This window comes from Pantherophis guttatus, chromosome 4, assembly GCF_059756535.1.
Source record: "Pantherophis guttatus breed Tessera chromosome 4, ASM5975653v1, whole genome shotgun sequence".
NCBI lineage: Eukaryota > Metazoa > Chordata > Lepidosauria > Squamata > Colubridae > Pantherophis > Pantherophis guttatus.
In genome coordinates this window covers 26,335,593-26,361,078 of record NC_142066.1, presented here as the reverse complement: position 1 = coordinate 26,361,078, position 25,486 = coordinate 26,335,593, and the positions used below count along the sequence as shown (strand labels likewise).

The following is a 25,486-nucleotide window of genomic DNA, read 5'->3' as shown; positions in this document are numbered from 1 at the left end:
AACATGACATATGTGCTAATAAGGCAAGGATTGTATAGCAGGCTATCACAAATCTAGGATAAAATAATTCAACTGCTAGGTTTATACAAAACTATAAATGTATCCCTAAACCAGGGAGGCCTTGAAACTTGGCAACTTGAAGACTTATGGACTTCAACTCCCAGAATTCCCCAGCCACCATGGGGAATTCTGGGTGTTGAAATCCACATGTCCTCAAGTTGGCAAGTTTCAAGGTCCTGCCTTAAACCAATAGCCTATATTTCATGTTAGGATCTTCCCCACTCAACACAATACAACATAATGCCAATCCCACTGACCTTCCAAACTGACACCATCTTTTTTTCTGGCAAAGCGCATTCATTGACAAGGTGTCATTGACCGGGTATCTCTGACCAGATGCTCTTAGAAAGTACATTCCTAAAACTGAGCTTGGAAGGTAAACAGAGTGCATTTACATGAAATTATTCCAGATATTTAACAAGCTGGGTGTTCACAGCTCAGCATTTTCATTTTGTTTTGGGAAGGTGCTCGATCAATAAACAAGTACATCAAGATTTTTATGCATACCAATTCTTAATGAAAGACAGATTGGACACCCAAATCTGTTCTAGCTTTCAGCACAATGCAAGCAGGAAGAGTCGCCGGATGCATTCAGTTGAAAAAAATCATGCTAATGAAAGAACACGCAATATTAATTACATTATGTTATGCTGACTGAACATTACAAGCACAGCATGCTTTTTCTTTCTCAACAATGAAATGTGAGCAGGGTATCTTTCCGTGGAGATAGTTGATCTGTTACTCACAAAATGTAATGAAAATTTATTTTTCCCGTTTGTTCTCTGAAAAATAGTTTTAAATGATTAAATGTAAAAACATATGAAGAATGATTGCAGGAATTGGGAATGCTAGTCTAGAGAAAAGAAGGACTAGGATTAACATAATAGCAGTGTTCCAATATTTGAGGGGCTGCCACAAAGAGGAGGGGGTCGATTTATTTTCAAAAGCACCAGAAGGCAAGACAAGAAACAATGGATGGAAACTAATCAAGGAGAAAAGCAATCTGGAATTATGGAGAAACTTTCTAACAGTGAGAACAATTAACTAGTGGAACAGCTTGCCTTCAGAAGTTGTGGGTGATTCATCACTGGAGGCTTTTAAGAAGAGACTCGGCAACCATTTGTCTAGGGCAGGGGTGTCAAACTCAAGGGCTGGGGGCTGGATCTGGCCTGTGGAGTACGTAGATCTGGCCCCTGGGGCCGCTCTGGAAACAGTGAAGGACCAGCCCATGGTGTCTCTGCCAGCGGCCCTCCCGAGCTCTGTTTTCACTGGCAGAGGATTGCAGGAGACCGTCGCAGCCAAAAATAGAGCTCAGGAGCCCGCTTTTGCTGGCAGAGCGCTCCGGCCGCCACAGGCACCCCTGACACAAGTGACATCGAGCTGGCCATGCCCCCTGCCCCCGCCCCACCAAGGTCAAACACAAACCTGATGCGGCCCTCAATGAAATCAAGTTTGACACCCCTGGTCTAGGGTCTCCTGTTTGAGAGATGGGGGGTGGTGGACTAGAAGACCTCCAAAGTCCCAGCTCTATTCTGATTTTGATTCTGAAAAATGGAAAACAGCTTTTCTGACAGGAAAAATAAAATCACCCCACGGCACTGCTCAAGTCAAAAAAGATGGTACAAAGAAACCATCGATTTTATTGGACAAGGGTTTTTAAGAGGAGTTTTAAGAGCAGTAAGATCCCTATGTGCAGAATTAAGCTTTATAAAACTGAATTTAACTTTGCCCTCGATTAATTTCATCCCCAAGTGCAAGAAGGAGACATTTCTTTATCCATCATGACTGAGTATAGCATTTCCATCCTATTAAGATGATAATCCTTTATTGGATTTTGTTTTCAACACTGTTCTTCGTAAGGCCCCATCTCTCTTTCTTTTGCAAATAACTTGCATTTTGGATCCTAGGAATAAAAACAAGGTGTTATTTCCCCTGCCTGTTGGCTTCAGAAATGCAATTCACCACAGTCTTCAAGCTGAAACTTGAAATGCAATAAGTCTTCTGCTGTTCTAATAATTACTTTTTAATTGAAGAATGAAATCCTAATAGGATTTAAAATTGGGATTACCATATTGTAGTGCAAAACTCATTCTTTTGAGAAGGGGGTTAAACACGAGGCATGTTATATGTAAAAAATAATTAGACAAAATACCCAAACAACCATTGTTATTCCAGTGTTAATCTGAGTGGAAGCACAGATTAAGGTTTTATAGAACTAGAGTTTTAAAAGTTTCTACCGTCAGCCTTTGCCTTAGTAACTATTTTCAGTATTAATCCTCTTCCCTGTGTAACTCAAGATCTGGATTCCTGCACACACCTTGTCAATTCTTCTATCATGACACAAAGGACACACAGTGAGACAACTTTGGAAAGAAAACGAACCTTCGTATGATACACAAATCTGAATCATACAGAGATTTATTTTCTTCCTGAAGATATTTCGCGGCGTGTTCTCATTTCCTGCAATACCTAGGTGTGTATCCACAATGAAAATAAATTAAATTCAAAGTCTTGTTGAGGTATTCATATCCTTACAGAATCCAGGAATACCTGCTGGTACTCTTTCCCAATTGTTTATAATTTTTTTAATGTATTGGTTTATTATGAAAGAGCTGTGGTGGTGCTGTGGTTAGAATGCAGTATTGCAGGCTAACTCTGCCGACTGCCAGCAGTTCAATCCTGACCAGCTCAAGATTGACTCAGCCTTCCAGGACCCAGATTGTTGAGGGAGGGATGAAAAGCATTATGAAGCAGTATTTAAGTCTAAATGCTATTGTTATTTGCTAGATTTATATTTTGTCTTTCTTTCAGGAACTCAAATTTATTTTTGTAGTACATGTAATCGTTGACTTACAATTGTTAAGCAAGACCGTTGTTAAACGTGGCTGATTTTACAATCTTTTTGGCCACAGTTGTTAAGCGAATCACTGCATTTGTTAAGTGAATCATTAAGCAAATTTGACTTTTGCCATTTACTTTTATCAGAAGTCAGCTGGCAAGGACAGAAATATCAACAGCAATAGCACTTTGACTTATATACTGCTTCACAGTGTTTTACAGCCCTCTCTAAGTGGTTTACAGAGTCAGCATATTGCCCCCAATGATCTGGGTCCTCATTTTACCGACCTCGGAAGGATGGAAGGCTGAGTCAACCTTCAGCCAGTGAGAATCGAACTGCTGGCAGTTGGCAGAATTAGACTGCAATACTACATTGTAACCACTGCACGACCATGGCACTTGACAAATGGCAGTCACAAGACCCCAGTATGCTGCAACTATCGTAAATATATGCGAGTTACCAAGTGCCAAAATTTTAATCATGTGACTATGGAGATACTGTAATTATTGTAAGTGTGAGGACCACTAGTAAGTCATGACCATCTTATGACCATGGGAATGCTGAAATGGTCATAAGTGTGAAAAAACAGTCATAAGTCACTTTTTTCAATGTCATTACAACTTTGAACGGTCACTAAGCGAATAATTGTAAGTCGACGATCCTGTTGCGAAATGGTAGTAAAGGTAAGTAGAACCCACCCCGGCTGAGACCCTAGAAAGTGTGCAGAGAAGAGCAGAAAAGGTCTGGAGGCTAAAAAATCATATGATGAATGGTTTTCAGGGGTGCTATTCAGCAGGTTCTGACAGGTTCTGGAGAACCGGTAGAGGAAATTTTGAATATTTCAGAGAACCGGCAAATATCACCTCTGACTGGCCCTAAAGTGGGGTGGGAATGGAGATTTTGCAGTATCCTTCCCCTGCCACGCCCACCAAGCCACACCACGCCCACCACGCTACACCCACAGAACTGGTTGTAAAAAAAATTGAATTCCACCATTGGTTGAGGGACATAGTTATGTTTAGCCTACTGAAAAGAAGGATTAGGGGCTACGTGATAGCTGTCTTCCAGTACTTAAGTGACTGTCACAAAGAATAGTTAAATCGATTTATTCTCTACGGCAGCAGAGGGCAAGAAGTAATGGCTGAAAGTTTGTCAAAAAGAGATGCAATCTAGAAATAAGGAGAAATTTTCTGACAATGAGAGCAATTAATTAATAGAATAGCTTGCCTCCCAGAGTTGTGAGTGATCCATCAATGAAAGTTTCCAAGAATAGACTAGACAACCATTTGACTGGGATGCCATAAAGCTTCTGCCTCCAGAAAGTTGTTGGACTGGAAGACCTCCAAGGCCCCTTCTAGCCCTATGATTCTATGATTCTAACACATACCATCGTCCTGACCAGGGGCAGCGTTGGAAACAGGGCTGGCCCCTATTCCTGTTGTAAAAAAAAATAAAAATAGCTGGACTGTACTAATTTTCCCTTTCCTCTTACAGATAAGTTGGCTAGACACGTTTGCATGATTTTGCTGCAGCTTGAAGCTTACCTTTTGGGGAAGTAATCCTCAATCAGGGAGTGAAGAGTTTAAAAATATTTCAAAAATAATTGTGGGCTCAATTGCAGTCATAAGTCATGGACCACCTGTACATGCTAACAACACCTGGGAGAGGTAAAGTGGAGGGAGGGGGAGGAGACAGAGAGAGAGAGAGAGAAACAGAGAGAGAGAGAGAGAGAGAGAGAGAGAGTAACAGACAGAGAGACAAAAACAGACGGAGACGAAACACACACACAGAGACAGAGATGGAGACGGAGAGAGAGACAGAGACAGACAGATGGAGAGACAGAAAGAGGGAGAGTGGGACACAAAAACACACACACATATACACACAAACAGAGGGAGAGGGAAAGGAGGAGACAGAGAGAGACAGAGAAAGGAGAGGGAGGGAGGGAGACAGACAGACAGAGAAACAGAAAGAGAGAGAGGGACACACACACACACAGGGAGAGGGAAAGAGCGGAGACAGAGAGAGACAGGAGGGAGGGAGGAAGAGAGAGAGGGAGGGAGGGAGAGAGAGATACAGAGAGAGGGAGAGAGACAAAATTAGGGAGAGGGAGAGAGAGAAAGCGAGACACACACAGAGGGAGAGAGAGGGAGACAGAGAGACAGAGAAAGGAAAGGGGGAGAGAGTGGGGGAGGGGAAGAGAGGGGAAGGGAGAGACAGAGAGAAAAAGAAAGAGGGAGAGAGACAAAGACAGAGAGAAAGAGAGAGAGGGAGGGGGAGTGAGAGGGAGGGAGGGGAGAGAGAGAAAGTGAGTGAGAGAGGGAGGGAGGGAGAGGGGGTAGCTGTTTCTGCGATGACAAAGGAGTGATTTAAACGTGGTTTCTTTGGTGTTAGTCCAACATCTTAGCTTCTATCCCACATTGGCTCTCTCAGCCTAAGGAATACCACTTTTTATAAACATACACATTTAAGAACCTTCACGTGTTTTCCTTTCTTATTAGGTTTATTTGTCCAGCACATTCCAAAATTTAACATTTCTAGTATAAATCTAGCCATTCATATATTTTAAACGTCAATTACATTTTTTAAAAAATAGCTCATGACAGAAGATGGAAGATGGCAAGGAAAGGACAAGGAATACTATTCTTGAAAATACAGAACTTGAAAAGGCAAGTTTTTGGGGGGCAGCTAGTAGAAGGATTTTTGGGGGGGGTGTCACTCTTCACACATATCACTGGTGGCACCGGGAAATCTTCACAAGTCTTAAGAGGAGGCAGGACAGGCAAACAACCACGTTGACAAGCGCCGTGAAGATCAATCCCCACAAGGCCACCTGCTTGTCTACTTGGCCCAGCATGGCACACTCAAGAATTGGGGGACAGGCCCGTCCCCCCAGAAGACACCGGAAGATCATTTCAGACACCAACGGAATCTGCAGAGCAATTACAACCCAGAGGAAAACCAGCTCCATTACCAGGAGAAGAATCACCAGACAAGCATAGGCTGCTAAGTGCCAGGTAGATGGAGAAGAAGTCTTGGCATCGGGTGGAGCTACGTTTCTTTCTAAGGTGGTTTCTTTGAGAGATGGATGCGATTCTGCAGCCACCATGGCATAATTGACACCATCAGGGTTTGCTTGCTCTTCCTCTGCTGCCCTTGCAGCCTTTTTCTGGTGCTTGGATACAACCCTTATGAGCCCCATAAGCCCCACCGGGAACAGGCCAAACAGAAAACCAAGGCCCCACGCTGAAGAGGTGGGAGAAGAGAAGTGCTGGTTGAAGCAGAGAGCTTGACAAAAAGGCTGAAGATGTTCCTCCATTGTTGCCTTCGTCCAGTTACAGACCAGGTCTGCCTTTGCAGAGGACCAGGGGTCATTGGCTAGAAGGAGGGCCACCAAGCGTAGGCCCAAGAGGAGGTACCATGGGGCCAGGCCAAGACCATCAGATTTTCCTCCGGGGAGCATCATAGTTGGCTGAAAAAGTCGGGCCAGACCGGTAACCAAAGCCGCCATCTATGGAGATAAAGGAAGGGATAAGAGAGAGATAAGTCTCATTAAAGAGGCCATTTCTCCTTCCTTCCTTCCTTCCTTCCTTCCTTCCTTCCTTCCTTCCTTCCTTCCTTCCTTCCTTCCTCCATCTCTTCCTTCCATTCTCCCTTCCTTCCTCCTTTCCTCACTCCCTCCCTCCCTTCCTTCCATCCTTCCTTTCCTTCCTTCCTCCCTCCCTTCCATCTATTCTTCCCACTCTACTTTTGGTAAGTTGATGGAAATCATTTCACTGTGATTGGCTAAGTCTTTCCTTCCTTCCTTCTATCCATCCACTCCTTCCCCCCTCCCCTCCTAAATAGATTCCCAAGTATGGAAGTATGACAGCGCTCAAGAGAGAGTGGTAAGTATAAAATGAATTTTTATGAATTGATTGCAAATTGTTCACATGGGATTGGGAGGTGGAAGCATTGTTTATGTGTGAACTATGCATACTGAGCAGAGAATGAAGAGGTCATAATATTTGGTGTCCCACAGAGTCTTTTTTTCACTCAAGATGAAAAATGGGATGAGGTTCTTACTAAGTTACAAATCAGGATCAAGGTTAGAGGAGGAAGGGTGAAAAGTAAATGAAGCAAAACAAGAAAAGAGCAGAATCGGCAGGGTTCATTCAGGCCCCTGCTTGTTCTTTAGTAGCTGCTTCTTCTCTTCCAGGATTTCTGTTCCTTGAGTAACTGAGGCACAAATTCAACAAGTGGGATTTTTCCAAACATTTGGAGAAAATTCCACTTGCTGAATCCCAGTGAAGTTCTTCCCATTGAGAAACTGAACAGAGGGAGGGAGGGAGGGAGGGAAGGAGGGAGGAAAGGAAGGAAGGAAGGAAGGAAGGAAGGAAGGAAGGAAGGAAGGAAGGAAGGAAGGAAGGAAGATGGAGGGGAAAGGGAGGGAAAGAGGGAGGGAGAGAGGGAGGAAGGAGGGAGGGAGAGAGGGAGGAAGGAGGGAGGGAGAGAGGGAGGAAGGAGGAAGGAAGGAAAGAAGGGGAAGGAAGGAAGGAAGGAAGGAAGGAAGGAAGGAAGGAAGGAAGGAAGGAAGGAAGGAAGGAAGATGGAGGGGAAAGGGAGGGAAAGAGGGAGGGAGAGGGAGGAAGGAGGGAGGGAGAGAGGGAGGAAGGAGGAAGGAAGGAAGGAAGGAAGGAAGAGGGAGGGAGGGAGGAAGGAAGGAAGGAAGGAAGGAAGGAAGGAAGGAAGGAAGATGGAGGGGAAAGGGAGGGAAAGAGGGAGGGAGAGAGGGAGGAAGGAGGGAGGGAGAGAGGGAGGAAGGAGGAAGGAAGGAAGGAAGGAAGAGGGAGGGAGGGAGGGAGGGAGGAAGGAAGGAAGGAAGGAAGGAAGGAAGGAAGGAAGGAAGGAAGGAAGGAAGGAAGGAAGGAAGGAAAGAAGGGACTTAGCCAATCAAACTCAATCAATTTCCATCAACTGACCAAAAGTAGAGTGGGAAGAACATTATCCAATCACTGCACCATCCCCTGCGCTACAGCTGTATGTGAAATTTTAAAAAATCCCCCACAAATCCTTCTCTATACAAAAAGAAAATAACCTAAATTGTTAGTCCTTCCCTAAACACCACTTTGAAAATATTGAAAATATTTCGAAATATTGAAATCTCAGCAAAGGTTTGTTCCTCTGTTTCATAAAAGCTGCCTGAAATTAGCAAAGGTGAACTATTAATTTATGACTAGAGGCCAAACCATGAAAAATGTACAGGAAGATTAGTGGTAATATTCTAACAGGTTTATACAGGTAGTCCTCAACCTATGACCCCAATTGAGTCCAAAATTTTCATTGCTAAGCAAGACAGTTGTTGAGTAAATTTTGCTCCATTTGCCACAACTGTAGTGATTCACTTAACAAGAAAAGTTGTGAAATGGGGCAAAACTCACTTAACATTTGTCCTGCTTAGCAACAGAAATTTTGGGCTCAGTTGTGGCAATCAGTTTTTTAGCTGCCAAATTTGCTGAATTTTACATCTTCCACTTGTAAAAAAAAAAACTTCTCTACATTTGTATTGCCTTTTCCTTCTTTACCTCAAATAACAGTAAATAAAGTGAGGGTAATGGAGAAATAGCTCAGGGCTTCGGGGCTGATATTACTAGGAGCTGTTTACGTAGAAGGACCCAAAATGCCAACATTGCAACTTTTCAATTTTAATGAGTTTCTTTTCTCCGTCTCCTCCTTCTCCTTCTCCCCTTTTCTAAGACAAAGGAAATGAAAATACAAGAGGATTGCAAGTAGTCTAGACTTGTTTCCCCGCTAAAGGGAGAAAGCGATAGAAAGGAGAAAAGCAGCCACTTTGCAAAGATAAAATTTGGAGCAAGATTTAAGAGACAGTCCAGAACAAAAGCTGGGCTTTTTAGTTGGTTTGTGAATGATCTCAAAATTCACAATAGTTGCACATAAGCAACCCAACTTTCTTATCTTCAACCCATTCGACCAAGAGAGGAATTCTGGGTCAGCAAAGATCTCTTTGGATTAAAGCATACAAGTGCAATTTTTCTCTTTACCGTCCCTCCTTCCAGTCCCCTCCTTTTCCTCTGCTTTTGTATCCTGTGTCCAACAGTTCTCTTAATATTCAATCAAACATTTTACTTTGTGAAATTTCCCTGCCTCTGGAGCACCAAGTTTTTACCTTTACTCTGTACTCTGTGTCTTTCTCCTTCCACCTTCTTAGACTTCTTCAGTTTGTTGGATCTGCCATCTGTCTGGTACTTCAAGATAGAAAATTTTGTTCTATTTTTTGTTCCCGATTATCCAAATTAGGATGGGCCGCGTAGTGAGAAGTGGAAAGCTGAACTGAAACTCACTTCTCCAAGTAAGAATAGCTGCTGTCCCCATCCAGCTGCACACTGGAGGCTGCCACTTCCCCACAAAGAGATGTGAACAAAGAACAATACAACTTCATTCATTGGACGCCCTCTTCTCTTGTGAGCTTTTATATGCTGTGTTTTTTCCATCAATGGCCTTCCCATGTCCAGCCCAGGAATGGAAGGAATGAGCTAAGACCCTGGAGAATCTGTTTTCCTCCCTTTTACAGTTGCTTCCCGGGAATGGATTCAAAACAAGCCTCTAACAAAAGCAGAGATGTGCCAGGTTTCACAGAATAATGGCTGCAGGTCAGATAATGGCCTGAGATGTAAGTATGTCTCCTTCTCTTGAACTACAGGTGGTTTTAACAGAGTAAGAGAATAACAGCATTGGAAGGGACCTTGGAGGTCTTCTAGTCCAAACCCCTGCTAGGGCAAGAGACCATGTACCATTTCAGACAAATAATTGTCTAGTCTCTTCTTAAAAACCTCCAGTATTGGAGCAAGCCGTTCCAGTAATTAATTGTAACAGTAATAGAGTTGGAAGGGATCTTGGAAGTCATCTAGTACAACCCCTGCTCACACAGGAGACCTATACTAGAGATCCGAACTGCCGAACTGCCGACCTTTCTAATCGACAAGCTCAGTGTCTTAGCCACTGAGCCACCTAGCCAGGCTTGTTCTAACTATCAGGAAATTTCTCCTTAGTTCTAGCTTGTTTCTCTCCTTGATTAGTTCCCATCCATCCATCCATCCTTCCATTGCTTCTTGTCCTGCCTTCAGGTGCTTTGGAGAAAAGTTGACCCCCTCTTCTTTGTGGCAGCCCCTCAAATATTGGAACACTGCTGTCATGTCACTTCTAGTCCTTCTTTTCATTAAACTAAATATACCCAATTCCTGCAGCCGTTCTTCATATGTTTTAGCCTCCAGTCCCCTAATTATCTTTGTTGCTCTTCTCTGCATCCTTTCTAGAGTCCCCACATCTTTTTTTATACCATGGTGACCAAAACTGGATGCAATATTCCAAGTATGGCCTTACTGAGGCATTATATGATGCAGCCTAGGACCGCGTTGGCTTTTTTTGGCAGCTGCAACACACTGCTATCTCGTATTTAAGTGATTGTCTACCAGGACTCCCAGATTCCTCTCGCAGTTACTACTACTGAACCAGGTACCACCTACACTATACGTGTTTATTTGTTTCACGTCTCAATCTATGTCCCACCAGACAGAAATGATGAAAAATGTATGACTGTTGCCATTGTGGCAGATACTGGAACACAAATGGCACGATGAGGTCACTATGTATCATTTTCAGCACTGCAAAGAATATCTGGATTTCTGCTTGCAAACCAGCCCTTGCAAGTGGTTGGCTTTGATTCAACTCCCAAGCCCACATTCTGAATACAGATCATGTGATACATGTGAAAATAACAACTTCTGGTCCTTTGCTCGGGGTCATCCATTAGCTATATGCTGTAGAACAGAAAAACCATATTCTCTGAGAACTTACTTGAGTGTATTTTTTGCATATCTTGCCCCATGACACACCAGGGATGTGTGTGGATACAACTGCATCAGCTGTCTGTCCCCAAAAACCTTGATTCAAGTTCTGCCACAAAGCCAGAAAATGGGATCCAAAGCCTGACCTGCAGAAAAAGAGGAGGAGGAGGGGGGGAAGGAGAAGGAGGAAGAGGAGGAGGAGGAGGATGGGAAGGAGAAGGAGAAGGAGAAGGGAAGAGTCACAGAGATTTGAAGTGATATGGTTTTTAAGTAGCTGCCAGTATGTCAGTTTTCTCCAATTTGGTGCCCTCCTGATGCATTAAACCATGGAGCATGTCCTTGAAACATGCAATGAAACTTGCAACAATTAAATGGGGGAGGCTGGAACAGGAATCTTGAGGCCCCTCACTCACCTATAACAATTTCTGTTGGCTACAACCATCTTTCTTCTCCAATAAGCTCCATTTATAGACTGTGTTGTAGCCACACAAACTGGGAATAATAAAGCTCTGAACCACACTGTTTTCCAAGGAGATTTCAACAAATGAAGCATTTAAAGCTGACCCTCTCCATTGGAGGAGTCATTCCTTTGCGGGGAAATATACATTGGACAAAGAGAATTCAATTCAGGACAATGAACCAGGGCTTAGTGGGTGGAGAGCAGAGAAACATAAGCCCCAGGATGTAGCTGCAAAATAATAGAAAAAAATAGGTTTTCTGGAACTTTTATGCAATGATCTCGCAGATGCAATTACAATAAGGAGAGAAATTGGATCTTAGAATGGAAGGTGCTTAACACTTGCGTGCAGGTTTCAACAAGTCCACAAGGTGGCAGTTCCCATATTCCCTTAGCTTGTTTTTTGTTTGATCGCTTCTTCAAGGCAAGTTAATTCTGAATTTTATTTTCTGCTTCATGATAGATTTTGCCACTTTGCAGAAAGATTGTGGTTAACACAGTCTAGATGCTGCCAGATTCCAAATACCATTCTGAAAGCATTTTACTTTAAAAGCTACATGCCACCTTTGTAACAGTAACAGAGTTCGAAGGGACCTTGGAGGTCATCTAGTCCAACCCCCTGCTCACGCAGGAGACCTGTACTAGGGATTCGAACTGCTGAACTGCCGACCTTTCTGATCGACAAGCTCCGTGTTTTAGCCACTGAGTCACCTAGTCAGGTGTCACCAATCAGAGTGGAGTCACCAATCAGAGTGGGACTGGCACCCCAAAACAAACCCACAGCTCAAGAAAGAGTCATGGTTATAGAGATCAGAACATGGGGCCCATGTTCAACTGCTATTCCTAAATGTGATCCAGGGAGTTTGCCAGATAATAGGAGTCAGGAAATCTATCTGCTCATGCCTTTCTACTCTTGATCTCTCGATGCAAGAAATCTCAGTCAAAGCATTACCAGTCTTCCATCTTGGAGTCCATTGGGGAGGAAATTATGACCTCAGATGGTCCAAACGTATATGCTGCTCAGTTTGCGGTTTGAGTTGTCACTGAGTGGCTAAGGATGAACCTGAGACAGGTGCAGATACGTTATAGCCATGTTGGTTACCTGGCATCTTAGTCTTTTAATGAAGATGTCAAGTTGCCAAGACAGATCAATCTATCGGAATAGAGCTGAAAGGGACTTTGGAGGTCTTCTAGTCCAACCCCCTGTTCAAGCAGGAGACCCTATACCATTTCAGACAAGTGACTGTCCAGTCTCTTCTTAAAAGACTCCAGTGATGATACACCCACAACTTCTGAAGTCAAGCTGTTCCACTGGTTAACTGTTCTGTTAGGAAGTTTCTCCTTAATTCCAGGTTGCTCCTCTCTTTGATTAGTTTCCATCCATTGTTTCTTGTCTTGCCTCTGGTGCTTTGGAAAATAAGTTGACCCCATTTTCTTTGGGGTATCCCTTCAAATACTGGAATACTGCTATCATGTCATCCCTAGTCCTTCTTTTCTCTAGACTAGCCAACCCCAAATCCTGTAGCCATTCTTCATATGTTTTAGACTCCAGGCCTTTAATCATCTTAGTTGCTCTTCTCTGCACTTTTTCCAAAGTCTCAACATCTTTTTTTGTAATGTGGTAACCAAAACTGGATGCAGTATTCCAGGTGTGACCTTACTAAGGCTTTATAAAGTGGTAAGAATACTTCAGGTGATTTTGATTCTATGCCTCTGTTTATACAACCAAGGATTGTATTAGCTTTTTGTGCTGTTGCTGCACATTATTAGCTCATGTTTGAGGGATCGTCCACTAGGACTCCAAGATCCCTCTCACAGTTACTGTTTTTGAGCTGGGTTTCACCTACTCTGTACTGGTGGCATGGTAGGGCTGGGCTGGGAGGCCTGAGGGTCAGTGGTCATCATCTCCAGTAAAGATCACTTCTCCAGTAGTGATTTCTTATCTAATCATATGTTCTCCTCATCAGACAATGGATGATATAGCGACTAGCTGCCATTTGAGAGCTTAAACAGGAGGAAAAGCAGATTTTCTCCAACTAATAAAATACTATGCCTAATTGGATAAATGGCCTCAATATTAATATACAGAACACTTATTCCATTCTCATGAACTAATGTATTTCAAAATTCTAACTTATAGCTTTTTTTGAATTCCTCATACCTTACAAAATTGGCTACATGTTCCATCATACGTGTGCCATAGCATTAGGTGCTCCTTTTATATATTTTTACTATTGTTATCCATGTACTCTATGCCACGTGCTAAATTCTTATCATCATTGAGACGTTGTAAAACGTATTCCCATTATTCCTAAAGTCATCCTTCCTGTGGAATAGCATACCCTCCCCTCCTACCCCAGAATTCCTACAATCCCAATCCTGTTTACCTCCTGCAGATATTAAAGAACTGGGATGTTTCCCCAGGCACTAGAAGTAGGATGTTGGGGGAGCCCAATTTATTTGGGTTTTTGTGTACTTTGGAGATGGGCTATGGGCCAACGGCCCCCAAGACCAATTTATATTTAAATTATTTTCTGCTGCTCATTTGATCTTTATTGTGGGATTTAATCCTTTATTAGTAATGCACGCACACACACAAACACACACTGAGCTCTACCATGCAGGCAATGGCAAACCAATTCTGGAAGAAAAAAATGTTGCCCAGAAAACTTTAGGAGTTAGGATTAGGGTTAGGGTTCTCCAGGCAGTCAATGAGGAATCCAAAACTGACATACATACATAAATAAATAAATAAACAAACAAACAAACAAACAATCACACCAGGGGTGAAATGCTCCCGGTTCAGACCGGATCACCCGATCTGGTAGCGATGGAGGCGGGTGGTTCGGAGAACCAGTAGCAAAAATCCCTGCTCCCCCATGCTCAGCTGAGCCGCTCGATCATCAGAGGCTTTTTTACTTTTAAATGCCTCTGACGATCCAAGCTGAGTTGCCTGATCGACAGAGACTTTTTTAAAAAGCCTCTGCCAATCAGGCAACTCAGCTGGGAACGTCAGAGCCTTTTGAAAGCATTTTTTTACAAAGTCTTCACCGAAGAGGTTGTAGAAAAAATGTTTTTTTTAAAAAAAAATTGGCCACGCCCACCCAGTCACATTACCCCCCACTGCCAACAAGCCACGCCCAGAGAACCGGTAGTAACAAATTTTAGATTTCACCACTGAACCACACTATATAGGAAGTTCCCATATTTGGTTAAAAATTGTAAAGCTGGATTCACAAACTGACCAGCAGGTGGCGCTAAAGGCTCTCTCATCTGGGCCATGGGGAAATGCGCATTCAAGATACAGTAACTAGAAAAAAAAGGATTAGACCTGGAAGGGGGGGGGGACTCCCGCTTCCTCAACTCTGCTTTACGCTCTCTTTAGCCTGCAGGGGTGGGTGTGGGCAGGGACTGACATCACTGATAAGAGGATGAACTGGTGCCCTGCCTTGATTCTCTGCTAGTAGCAGAGAAGACTAATTCCCAGTTATCCAGACAGGAGTATTTGGAAGTCACCAGGCAGTGGGGCCAGTGCACAGTGGTCAAAGTCATCTGAAACCACATTGGCTGACGTGTAAAAGCCTCAATTAAGGAGATGCAGTGAGAAGAGTGAGACATTCCACAACCTACGTAGTTCTTTCTAGCTACCTTATCCAGTCTCCATCACACACACATATAAACCTGGCTAACTTGGCTATCCTTGAGAACAACGAGGTCCAGAATTGGCCTGGTGGCAGGGCTGATCGGAATTAGAACCCAAACCACATCTGGGAAGCGCCAGGCGCCTCATCTCTCCATCCATCCATCTTCGGCCTGTCAGCGTCACAGCCGGCGGCATTTAATGGTTACTTAAAAGACAAAAGCACTTCCGAGAGCACAGCGTGCATTTTAACCGGATACTTTGAATTGCTCCTGGGCCCTGGAAAAGCCGACTTCAAATCTTACCCTCCGCTGAGTCACATGCCTGGAGTGGAGGCTAGCTAACGAGAGGGCTGGGCCTCGCCAGATGGCTGCAACAGTTTGGCAACCAGCCTCGCCTTTTTGTCACCAGGGAATTTCTAAGGTTGCACAACTCCCTGCTAGCGAGTTCCTGCGTATTGAAACCCTGGGCATTCCTGCACTGTGGTATGAAGTCAGTGATGGAAAGGGAAAGAAATATATGCACTAATGATTAGAAGTGTGAGGCTAGATGTGACCTTCCTTGGCATTGGGGGCAAAGGAGAGGAATTCACCAAGAATAAAAGGATATCCCTAGTGGAGTGGGGAGCGAAGGAGGGGAAACCACTCGGAGAGAGTGAAGGGAATCCATTTAACATAAGTTGATCAGCACAAAACCAAAATGATATGTCAATTGCCTCATGGGATGGATGAAACCTCACAATATGGAGAGCTGGCTGATCCAGGCAGTCCTCTACTTACGACCACAATTGAGCCCAACATTTCCGTTGCTGAGTGAGACATTTGTTAAGTGAGTTTTGCCTCATTTAACAACCTTTCTTGCCACACGTTGTTAAGTGAATCACTGCAGTTTTTAAGTTAGTGACACGGTTGTTAAGTGAATCTGGCTTGCCCATCGACTTCTCTTGTCAGAAGGTTGCAAATGGTGATCACAGCATCTGAATTTTAATCATGTGACCATGGGGTTGATGCAATGATCATAAGTGTGAAAATCAGTTATAAGTCATTTTTTTCAATACCATTGTAACTTTGAGCGGTCACTAAATGAACTGTTGTTAAGTCAAGGACTATCTGTATCTACAATACAGCAGTGTAATATTATTATTTATCCTTTCTGTTACCTTCTTTACTTCCCCTTTAATTGGTGGTATTATTATGGTTTGTTATACTGTCAGCCAGATGTTCAGATTGGATTATTCTATCTGTTGCTTTGCGTGTACAGTTAGTGCTTCTGTACCAAATTCTTTGTGTGTCTAATCACACTTGGCCAAATAAAGTATTCAAATCAATTCTGTTTTAAACTTGGCAATTTTAAGAAGTGTGGGCTTCAAATCCCAACATGCCGACGGAGGAATTCTGGGACATGAAGTCCACACAGGATAAAGTTTTCAAGTTTGAAAAACACTGATCTACTGTCTGTCATGCTTTTAGGCCAGACATAGAGAATCCTGGCTTTGCTATAATTATAGACAAAGATGGCTAAAGCACAGGAGGAATACCAAATTAGTCAGAAGTGGCAAAGGGTGTTTCTGGGAGGCTGATCTGTGCCCAGAACATTTGATGTCTAAAACAGAAATTACCTTCAAATCTTTATTGTGTCTTCTGCTAAAGCAACTTTGTAAAGTAAATAAATTTCCAGTACATTTTATTTAAAATTTATAACATTTAAACCTGTCCTGTCCTCAGCCAAGTTAGAAAGCCTGTTTCTCCTCTCCTTTTTCCCTTTAAAAACTTTTCTCCTGCCTGTTGCATGACTTCCTTGCAGTCTAGACAGTTCCAGAAGTATCCAATTATTATGTCTCCAAGCTTCTTTGGTTTTAATTTCCAAAATGTCCTATTTCTGCCCCCGCTCAGGTGGATCTACTCCAAAACCTCAGCACTTGGATTGCCCCAAAATCAAGCATCTCTCTGTACAATCTGTATGTTGAAAAAGCATTTTCTTTTAATATCTATCCATTTCCATATGTCAGCTACTATATTCTCCCTTCCTCTCAAAGCATTTAAAAATAAAAATCTCTCTTGAGTTCAATCAGCGTTGACTACAAGGACAAGTCTGTATGATTTTCTTGGAGCAGTATGGTATAGCTAGTCCTTGACTTATGACCACAACTGAGCCCAAAATTTCGGTTGCTAAGTGAAACATTTGTTAAATGAGTTTTGCCCCATTTTACAACCTTTCTTGCCCCAGTTGTTAAGTGAATCACTGCAGTTGTTAAGTTAGTAACATGGTTGTAAATTGAATCTGGCTTCCCCAGAGACTTTGCTTGTCAGAAGATCCAAAAGCTGTTCATATGACCCGGGGAGACTGCAGTCGTCATAAAAATGAGTCAGTTGCCAAGCGTCCAAATTTTGATCATGTGTCCATGGGGATGCTGCAAGGTTTTCCTAAACGTGAAAAACGAAGTCACTTTTTTCATTGCCCTTATAACTTCAAACAGTCACTAAACGAAAAGTAGTAAGTCAAGGACTATCTTCACAGAAGCAATTCTCAACTGCCTTTCTCTGCTACAATTTTAGCAACTTCCCAGTCTTTTTGGGCTTTCCTGTTGGTATCCTATCCAGTACAAAAAGAGATCAGCCAAGGCTGGCAATTAGCCACCTCCTACAACATGCATACAAACATCCACACCTTCATGATGGGCTGGATTACAGTCCCCATCCTTCTGCAAACACTAGCTGTGGCTGATGGGAACAATAGGTTCTGGAAGACACAAGAGTATGAAAGGGTAAAACAATGCATTTACCTCTAGGCCAGTGATGGCTAAACTTTTTGCCATCACGTGCCAAAAGCGGGGAGGGGGGGTTGCGCGCATGTGTCCGCACCCATAATTCAGTGTGCCCCCCCTTCACGCATATGCACACAACCCCCCCACGCTCCCCACGCTTTTGGCATGTGATGGCATGGTGGGCCTGGTAGGCCTGTTTTTCACCCTCCCCAGGCTCCAGCGGCTTTCTTGGAGCCTGGGGAGGGCGAAAACAGCCTTCCCCACTCTCCCCGGAGGCTCTCTGCTTAAGGTGCTGGGTGCTAGAAACCAAGAAATGATGAGTTCTCGGCATGGAAGGTGGCGGGAAGGAAGTTTAGGCTATTCCCCTCCCAGCACAGTCCACCTTGCAGGGTTGTTGTGAGAAAAATGGGAAGAGCAAGCATTATTGTACCTCTGCCCTGAGTTATACAAAATAAAGATGGGAAATGAAATAATGAACACATTAAAAAAATATATAAATCAGGCTAGTACCATGTACAAGGTATAGCAAACCCTAAATAATAACTGCCTGAGCAAAAACTTCAGAGCAAGTTCATTAGTATCTCCGAGATACAATTTGCTATATTATATTATATTATATTATATTATATTATATTATATTATATTATATTATATTATATTATATTAATTATATTATATTATATTAATTATATTACATTATATTTTACATTATATTTCAGATATATTGTAATATATATGAAATAATATAATATGAAATAATATATGAAATAATGTAATGTAATATGAAGTATTATATTTCATATTACATTACATTATTTCATATAATATTATTTCATATATATTACAATAATATATTATATTATTTCATATATTATTTAATATTATTATTATTTTTGTTGTTGACATTTTGTTGTTGATTGCGCAGGCTGGATTTGATGCAGCACTTTTGACTATCGGAATCTCCCCTCTGATCTTGGAGAGTTAAAATGATCATATTAAATTAACCTGCTACTGTTCCAAATCCTGCAATTTTTTTGTAAGTTATAATTATTATTATTATTATTACTACTACTACTATGGTTGGTGGCTTCAAAAAAATACCCCCGCTGTAAACACGAAAAGAAAAGCCCAAACGACGGAAAGCGGCCCTTTCCAGAGGGGCCACAGGATTTCCAGCCCAGCAGGGCTTCCGAGAAACCGGGACTGGCCGGGGCAAAGCTCGAGTCCCCGTCCACCCTCCCTCTCGCTGCCTCCCCCGTCTTCCCTTCTCCGGCCGGGCCGTTTCCTTTCATGAGCTGACTCGCTCCCGCTCCCACTTCTTCCCCCCCCCCGCACCTCCCCCGCAGATCAAAGGATGGAACGCTGAGTCCTGGCCCCGCGCCCGCCAATCCCCGACTGCGGGGGCGTCTCTCGCCGGGAACCGAGCCGGGCCGAGCCGAGCCGGGGAGAGTTTTCAACACTGAGTCAGAGCGAGGCTGGCGGTCGGTCTTTCGCGATCGGACATCCTCGGCGGCGGCGAAGAAGCAGCGAGATCCACCTGAGATGCTTGCCTGGGGAGTCATCCTGGGGCTCTTGCCCGCGTTGCTGGGGTTCTCCCGGGGAGAGCCCATCGCAGGTAAATGGGGATCAGGGAGCATTTAGGACGGGGGGGGGGACGCGTGTCCTTTTCTCCTCTCTCGGCAAACTTTTCAACCAAAGGAGAGTCGGCGGAGGAGAGCAAATAGGTGCGGCTTTTCAGGGTTGTTGGGACGGGAAGGTGGCGCGAAGGTCTCTCTACCTGTTGAATTGCCGCCTTTGACCGCGCTCGCGGTCCCCCGGGGCTGTTTGAAGCGACATTGGGGAGAGGGGGCTCGGGAGGGATGAGGAAGAGCCGGCAGGTGGAGATAAAACAGAGGAAGGGGAGGCTGGCGAGTGAATGAATGAGCATAGGAACGAATAAATGAACGAATGAATGAATGAATGAAGTTGTTTGTAGTTTGTCTGGATCCCTTTTGTGATTGAGCGCTTATCAGGAGTCTCGGCCGTGGCTGCCCTTCGTGTAGAAAACGTGGAATGAAAACTTCGCAGCGATTTTTAAACGGACGAGTGTGCCGGTTTCCCAGTAATCCAGCGTTCTGGTTGATAAACGTGTCGGTAGATACACGGCTGCGTCCTGGTGCGTTCACACGTGATGTTAAGGAAAAGGCTTAGATCAGCGAACCCTCCAAGGAAGAGAGAGAGAGATTCAATATAAAGTATCTTAATGACACCCTGCAAAGTTTTTCCAGCAAGTGCAACTTTCTATCGCGGTTCCGTTAATTCCCAGGGCTGAACCTGTGACACCCCTAACGTAAAGATGCCGGTTAGGAGATTTACGAAAACGACTAATGGTGTAAAGTAACATTTGTTTGGTTGCCAGTCGCTCTCTCTCCCGGGCTAGCCCACCTCGTTGTGGGAAAATAGGAGTAGGAAAGAGTATTACGTACGTTCACCGCCTTGAGTTATAAAGTAATAAAGGCGGAATAAAAGAAAAAAAAATCTAAATAAATAAATAAATAGAATAACGTAGTTCGCTCCGACTAAGCAATCTGCACATGCTTAGTGGCGGCTTTCTTATCAGCTGGCAAACACCGGCGCTGAGTTAAACCCCGCCCCTCCCCTCGACATCAATCACAGAAGTTGTCAGAAGTGGGATGTTTATGAATGCGAGGCCCCGCCCCGCTCGACCCTGCCTCTTTCCTATTGGCGGGCTTTCAGGGTGAAAGTCTCAGGGCGTCTTACTCCTGCAAGGGAAGAAAAGGGGGTCGGCGGGGCAGGCTGAGCGATCTGACGTCGGCGTCATGCGACCCACACTGAGTCATTCGGCATCTCTGCTTCTGGGCTCAGCGCCATCTGGTTGCTTGCTCGCTGGAGGCATGTTTTATCAATGAAGTCATTTAAAAGTGAGGGACGTGATGGCTCCCTCTCCTCCTTCTACCCACCCTCCCATTTTGCGATGTGATGCTCCCTGAGTTGACACCTCCTCCCCCCCGCCCCGCATGTTCTCCTGTTCCTAACACTGGTTCACGTTTCGAGGTGAAACACAATACCCACTCACCCCAGTGACGTTACCCCTCTGGAAATAGCCCTGGTGTCATGGGGGGTGGGCTTGGATCACATGGATTAAATGGAGTGGCTCCCCATTTATGAATCTTATTTTGCTTCCCTATTTTCACCCAGTTGATAATGCTTCCCATGACCCAAGTCCTTCCTTCCTTCCTTCCTTCCTTCCTTCCTTTCTTGCTTTCTTTCTTTCTTTCTTGCTTTCTTTCTTTCTTTCTTGCTTTCTTTCTCTTTCTCTTTCTCTTTCTCTTTCTCTCTCTCTCTCCCTCCCTCCCTCCCTCCCTCTTTCTTTCCCTCCCTTTCCCCCCCCCTCTTGATTCATGAGTTTTTAGGAAAGCACTTATGGCTGCAAACATGCTGGGTTTCAATTTCCATAACTCTACGGTAGGAAGCCAGGGATTATTGGAACTGGAATCTAACATACCTGCAAGGGGGCAGAATCAGAAATACCAGAACTTTGGTTAACCCCACTGTGCTTTAGGGAGGCAGAAACTTCCTGATGCTGTTTGTGTGAAAAGGAGGATGGGTGAACTCTCAACTCCCTTTCTGCCTTTTTTTTTTCCTCCTCAGAAACTAGCTGTCCTGGAGGCCAGTCCTGGAGTCCCGACTTGGAAAAGTGCATGGATTGCTCAGTGTGCCAAAGTCAAAACAAGAACGATTTTTGCTCTACCTGTGAGTGGCTCCTAACTATGCCTGGTAGTGTGGTGGAAGAGGGCTCCAAATGCCTTTGGACACTCAGCCCACTGCTGTTAGCTGTATGTCTGCTAACTGTAGTCTTTGTTTTTAATTCCTCCCCTTTCTTTTGGGAGCAAGTGGTCGCTTGATAGTGAGACGGGTGGCATATACATTTAATTAATAAATAAATAAAGGGAAGTAAGCCTTGGCATCTTCCTCCAAGCATGAGAGCAGCCACTGGTGCCGTTCCCTTACAGAGGTCCAAATTTGCCCTGGTGGCTGCTTTGCGTCATCTCAAAGCTCATTTTTGGGGCCTGGAGTTAATTAGAGTTCAGAAAGAAGCAGAGGCTCAGTTTTTGGCCAGCCTTTTTATGAGCAGGGTTGTGCCGTTGTGCTGCTGGCAATGAAAAAGATAACTGATTTTTTTTTCCCCCACCTCTATTCCAACATTTAAAACTGGAAAAAGTAAAGTCTTTGTATACAGTTTTATTCCACTGGTTGTGGCAACTCTCCGCCTTGAGGGGCCTAGGTAGGCAGGAAGGGAAAGGATTTTTAAACAGTAGATGTCTGTTTCCGATTAAGAAATTGGCTGCATCAGTCAAAGATCCTTTGAGATCAACTAAAGGTCATTTTTTTCAGGGGAATTTAAGGTGTTCTTCTCGTTGTTGCAGGTGGAGACCCCCAGCCCACCAGCTCCTTAAATTTGTGGGTGCTAGTTGGGGCATCGCTAGGTGCTGTTCTTCTGGCTAGCATCATAGCAGGCACAATCATTTATGCCCGCTGCCGAAGGCGAGAAAAATTCACCAGTAAGTTCTTCCTTTTTGTGATGTTTCGTCCTACTTGAAATTGTTGCCACGGGTAGTCCTCAACTAACAACCATTCATTTAGCGACCATTTGAAGTTACAATGGCACTGAAAAAACTGACTTGATGGATTTTCACACTTATGACTATCACATGATCAACATCAGATGATCCTGGCATGTATTTACCAGCATGCCAAGGTCATTTGTTTGCCATTTGCAACCTTCCCAGCTGGCTTTCGACAAGCAAAGATTGGGGGGGGGGGAGATGGATTTATTTAACAACCATGTGTTAACAACTGGAGTAATTCGCTTAACAACTGTGTCCAAAAAGGTCGTAAAATCAGGTATGACACAGTTACTAGTCACCATGCTTAACAACAGAAATTCTGGTCCCAATTGTCGTAATTCAAGAACTACAGTGAGCATCTGTGTAGCAAAGTCTTCACCTCTTCTTCACACTGATAAATCTTTTAACTATCTTTTACTCTCTTTTCAGCCCCAATTGAAGAAACTGGAGGCCATTCAGCTCAAGAATCACTGATACACTGAAGGTGAGATCAGGACACTCCTAATCACAGTTCCTTTCCTTGTCCTTCCTTCCTTTCTGCCTGTGGGTGGAACACTTCTATTATTGTTATTAGAAATATCTATTGGTTTTATAGCTTTTAATGTTCTAAGCCGCCAGAGTCACCTGTGGCGAGATGAGTGGCAAATTAAATAAGTAAATGAATAAAGAAATAAAGTGACACTTTAAGAAGGGAGAAAGAGAAACCAAGTTTCTAGTTCTCAAAAACAAACACAAAATGTTTAGCTTTCCCTCTTTTTCAGAAACCTGCCCAATAACCTTGAGCAGAAAACTTTTTTTCTAGATAGTGAAACATTTACAGAAGCTAAGTATATTTGTATGAAGTACAATGAAGTCACACTGTGATAATAGAAGTCTTTTTTTCCCTGTGTGGCATAGTTTCATGTTCATTCCTAAGCACTTTCATGTTTGAATAATGTCAGAAGGTTCTCCTAGTACACATATTTACAGCGACTGACACCTGATTAAGTCTAATTTCTAAGCAATGCTGCCTAGGATTGTTTTGTTAATCTTATACCCTCTCTAAAAAATTCCAGTTTCATACTTGAAATGAGTAGTATGTATTTCATTTCATACCTACTACTAGTACTGATGATGTTACCTAATTTGGGTAATATAACATCTGCAAGAAAACAAGCAAGCTCAGAAAGAAAAAAAAAAGAAAGCACCAAGGATCCCTCAATTTCATACTTGGCATATTTTTGTTTTTAAAACATCCTGCTCTTCATCGGATTTGCTCAAGTAAAGATATCAAGGCATAAAGGTGGGATAAGAAATCCAATAAATAAATAATAAATAGGTAAATGGCACTATGGCCCTTTTTTAAATTTAAGGACAACCCTGGTAAGTAGGCCAATCTAATCCAAGAAAAGTCCCAACCTCTGGTTTCACCAGTCTGTTTCTAGTGTTTTCCTTTCCTAAAATAATATCTCTGATATATTTCAGCATTTCCCAGCTGTCATTCCCAACCAGTTGCCCTCCTCGGCTACTTTGTGGACTTCAATTCCCAGAATTCCCTAGCCAGCCATGTATGAACTTCAACTCCGGGAATTCTGGGAGTTGAAGTCCACAAGTCTTAAAGTTGCCAAGGTTGGAGACCCCTGCCCTAGAGTGATGGGAATTTGGGAGGACAACAAGAAAGAATCATACTGAGTATGATACAAATTTATCTTGTGTTTTTTTTTTCCCCACAGATCTGTTGTTTTTTTTTCACCACTTCAGATGCAGGAAACGGCAAAGAAAACATCACTTTTGATTACCTCGACTTTTCTTGAAGCTGCGAGAGACATTTTTCACCTGCCCTGGCATTCTGGGGCCTTACATTTTGCACACTCAACAACGGGCTGTGAAACCTACTGTCTCTTGTTCCCATTTCAGGAAACAGGCCCCTCTGGGGAAAGGGTGACCATTTTTCTTGTCAAACGCCTTGTGCTATGTGAGGTGAAAAAAAACTCACTTCTGGCATATACATACCCCAGGCCTAATGCCCCATATTGGGGTGATTTATTTTTCTACAGGGCTTACAGTTTGGGGAACTTTGCAATTCCTAGATCTGCATTGTGGGCCTCTTCCTTTGTCGTTTCCCTTCTGGGGAATGTTTTAGGGAAAACGATGAATGTGATTTTTAGGTTATCTGTATATAGAGATCTATTGGGTGCTAAAACTCTCCATGAGAGAGGTTGACTAGCCTCAACAGAGTTTCCTGCACCATTATATCCAATCAGTGGCTGGCCACTACGTCAAAAAGACAATTTAGGTGTAGTTCCAGATGTTCTGGACTACAACTCCCATAATGCCATGAAAAATCACAAATTGCCTTGGATTTATGGTGTTTTGCTCCATAAGGAGGGCACCAGTTTATTTCCTCTGACTCTCCCTGGTATTTGATCTTCTCTCTTCCTTTTCTCTTTGGTGCTCCCTGTTGAGACCCTATTTATGTCTTCTGCTCTCATAAGAGATTTTTAATTTTATGGTGTGATTGGTTTTTTTTTTTTAACTCTGCATTCAGGAAAAAAAAGAAAAAGACTTTCATTTCCTGACATAGCATTTGTGAACTGAAGTAAAATAAAAATGCTTAAGTTTGGTATGAAAATGTTGCAAATTGTCCCCAGAAATGAATGTGAATATTGATGGGTTTGATATTGACCACCACTCTAAATCATAGTTTGTTTAATGTATTAAATAAACCACAATTGGCCAGATTTGCATGATACAAAAAGCTGAGGCTGAATAAATCATCTTAAGGTTTACTGTGAGATTCTTTTTTTTAACCTTTAAAGCATTTCACATAAATGAGATGAGTCTCTTTTTACGAATCCTCTAAGGTCGTTCAGCATGATGAGATTTCTAGATAGAGACAGTATTTTCACCTGTGTTTCCTCTCCCACACAAGCTAAGTAGTAAAGCATATATTATGTATGTATGCCATGCCAATAATCCAAGTAAAATCTCCAAATGGTGGAAAACAACTTTGCTTAAATTGTGATCAGAACAGGTAAATACTGTGCTAATGAATAAATCAATGTCTCAATCAATTTTGGGGGCTTTCAGATATCTGGACTTCAGCTCCCAAAATTCTTAAACAATGCTGCCTAGGGAATTCTGGGGATTGAAGTCTATCAAACTTTTCAGTTTTTTCCATCCTATATCCCTTGGAGAGCTCTTCCAGAGATAAGGGTTCTCACCTCTCCCAATTTGAGAGTCAGATTAAGACCCCTTACTCTTCACTTAGACCA

At 43.1% G+C, this 25,486-nt stretch overlaps 2 protein-coding genes and 1 long non-coding RNA gene across 4 annotated transcripts; 2 read left to right on the top strand and 1 right to left on the bottom strand.

The window, feature by feature from the left end:
• Positions 1-5,381: 5,381 nt before the first annotated feature.
• On the bottom strand, positions 5,382-9,480 carry LOC117666781 (uncharacterized). Its single transcript, XM_034419722.3, has 2 exons — positions 9,066-9,480; positions 5,382-6,410 (listed from the first exon to the last, which is right to left on the bottom strand). Exon 2 carries the CDS (start codon positions 6,408-6,410, stop codon positions 5,631-5,633), a length of 780 nt encoding a protein of 259 aa, XP_034275613.2. The 5' UTR covers positions 9,066-9,480; the 3' UTR covers positions 5,382-5,630.
• On the top strand, positions 9,197-16,918 carry LOC132712197 (uncharacterized). Its single transcript, XR_009622865.2, has 3 exons — positions 9,197-9,569; positions 10,213-10,411; positions 16,733-16,918. It is a non-coding gene; the product is annotated as an uncharacterized LOC132712197 (long non-coding RNA).
• A 1,611-nt stretch (positions 16,919-18,529) lies between these two features.
• TNFRSF12A (TNF receptor superfamily member 12A) lies at positions 18,530-25,000 on the top strand. Of its 2 annotated transcripts, XM_087893866.1 has the most exons (6): positions 18,530-18,640; positions 18,951-19,219; positions 21,256-21,357; positions 22,032-22,166; positions 22,662-22,716; positions 23,945-25,000. In XM_087893866.1, the coding sequence occupies exons 2-5, from the start codon at positions 19,147-19,149 to the stop codon at positions 22,712-22,714; spliced, it is 363 nt and encodes a 120-aa protein (XP_087749992.1). In that variant the 5' UTR covers positions 18,530-18,640; positions 18,951-19,146; the 3' UTR covers positions 22,715-22,716; positions 23,945-25,000. The 2 variants fall into 2 exon arrangements, with proteins under 2 accessions (XP_087749992.1, XP_034275614.1); XM_034419723.2 differs by lacking the exon at positions 18,530-18,640 and having other exon boundaries at positions 18,852-19,219.
• Positions 25,001-25,486: the final 486 nt, after the last annotated feature.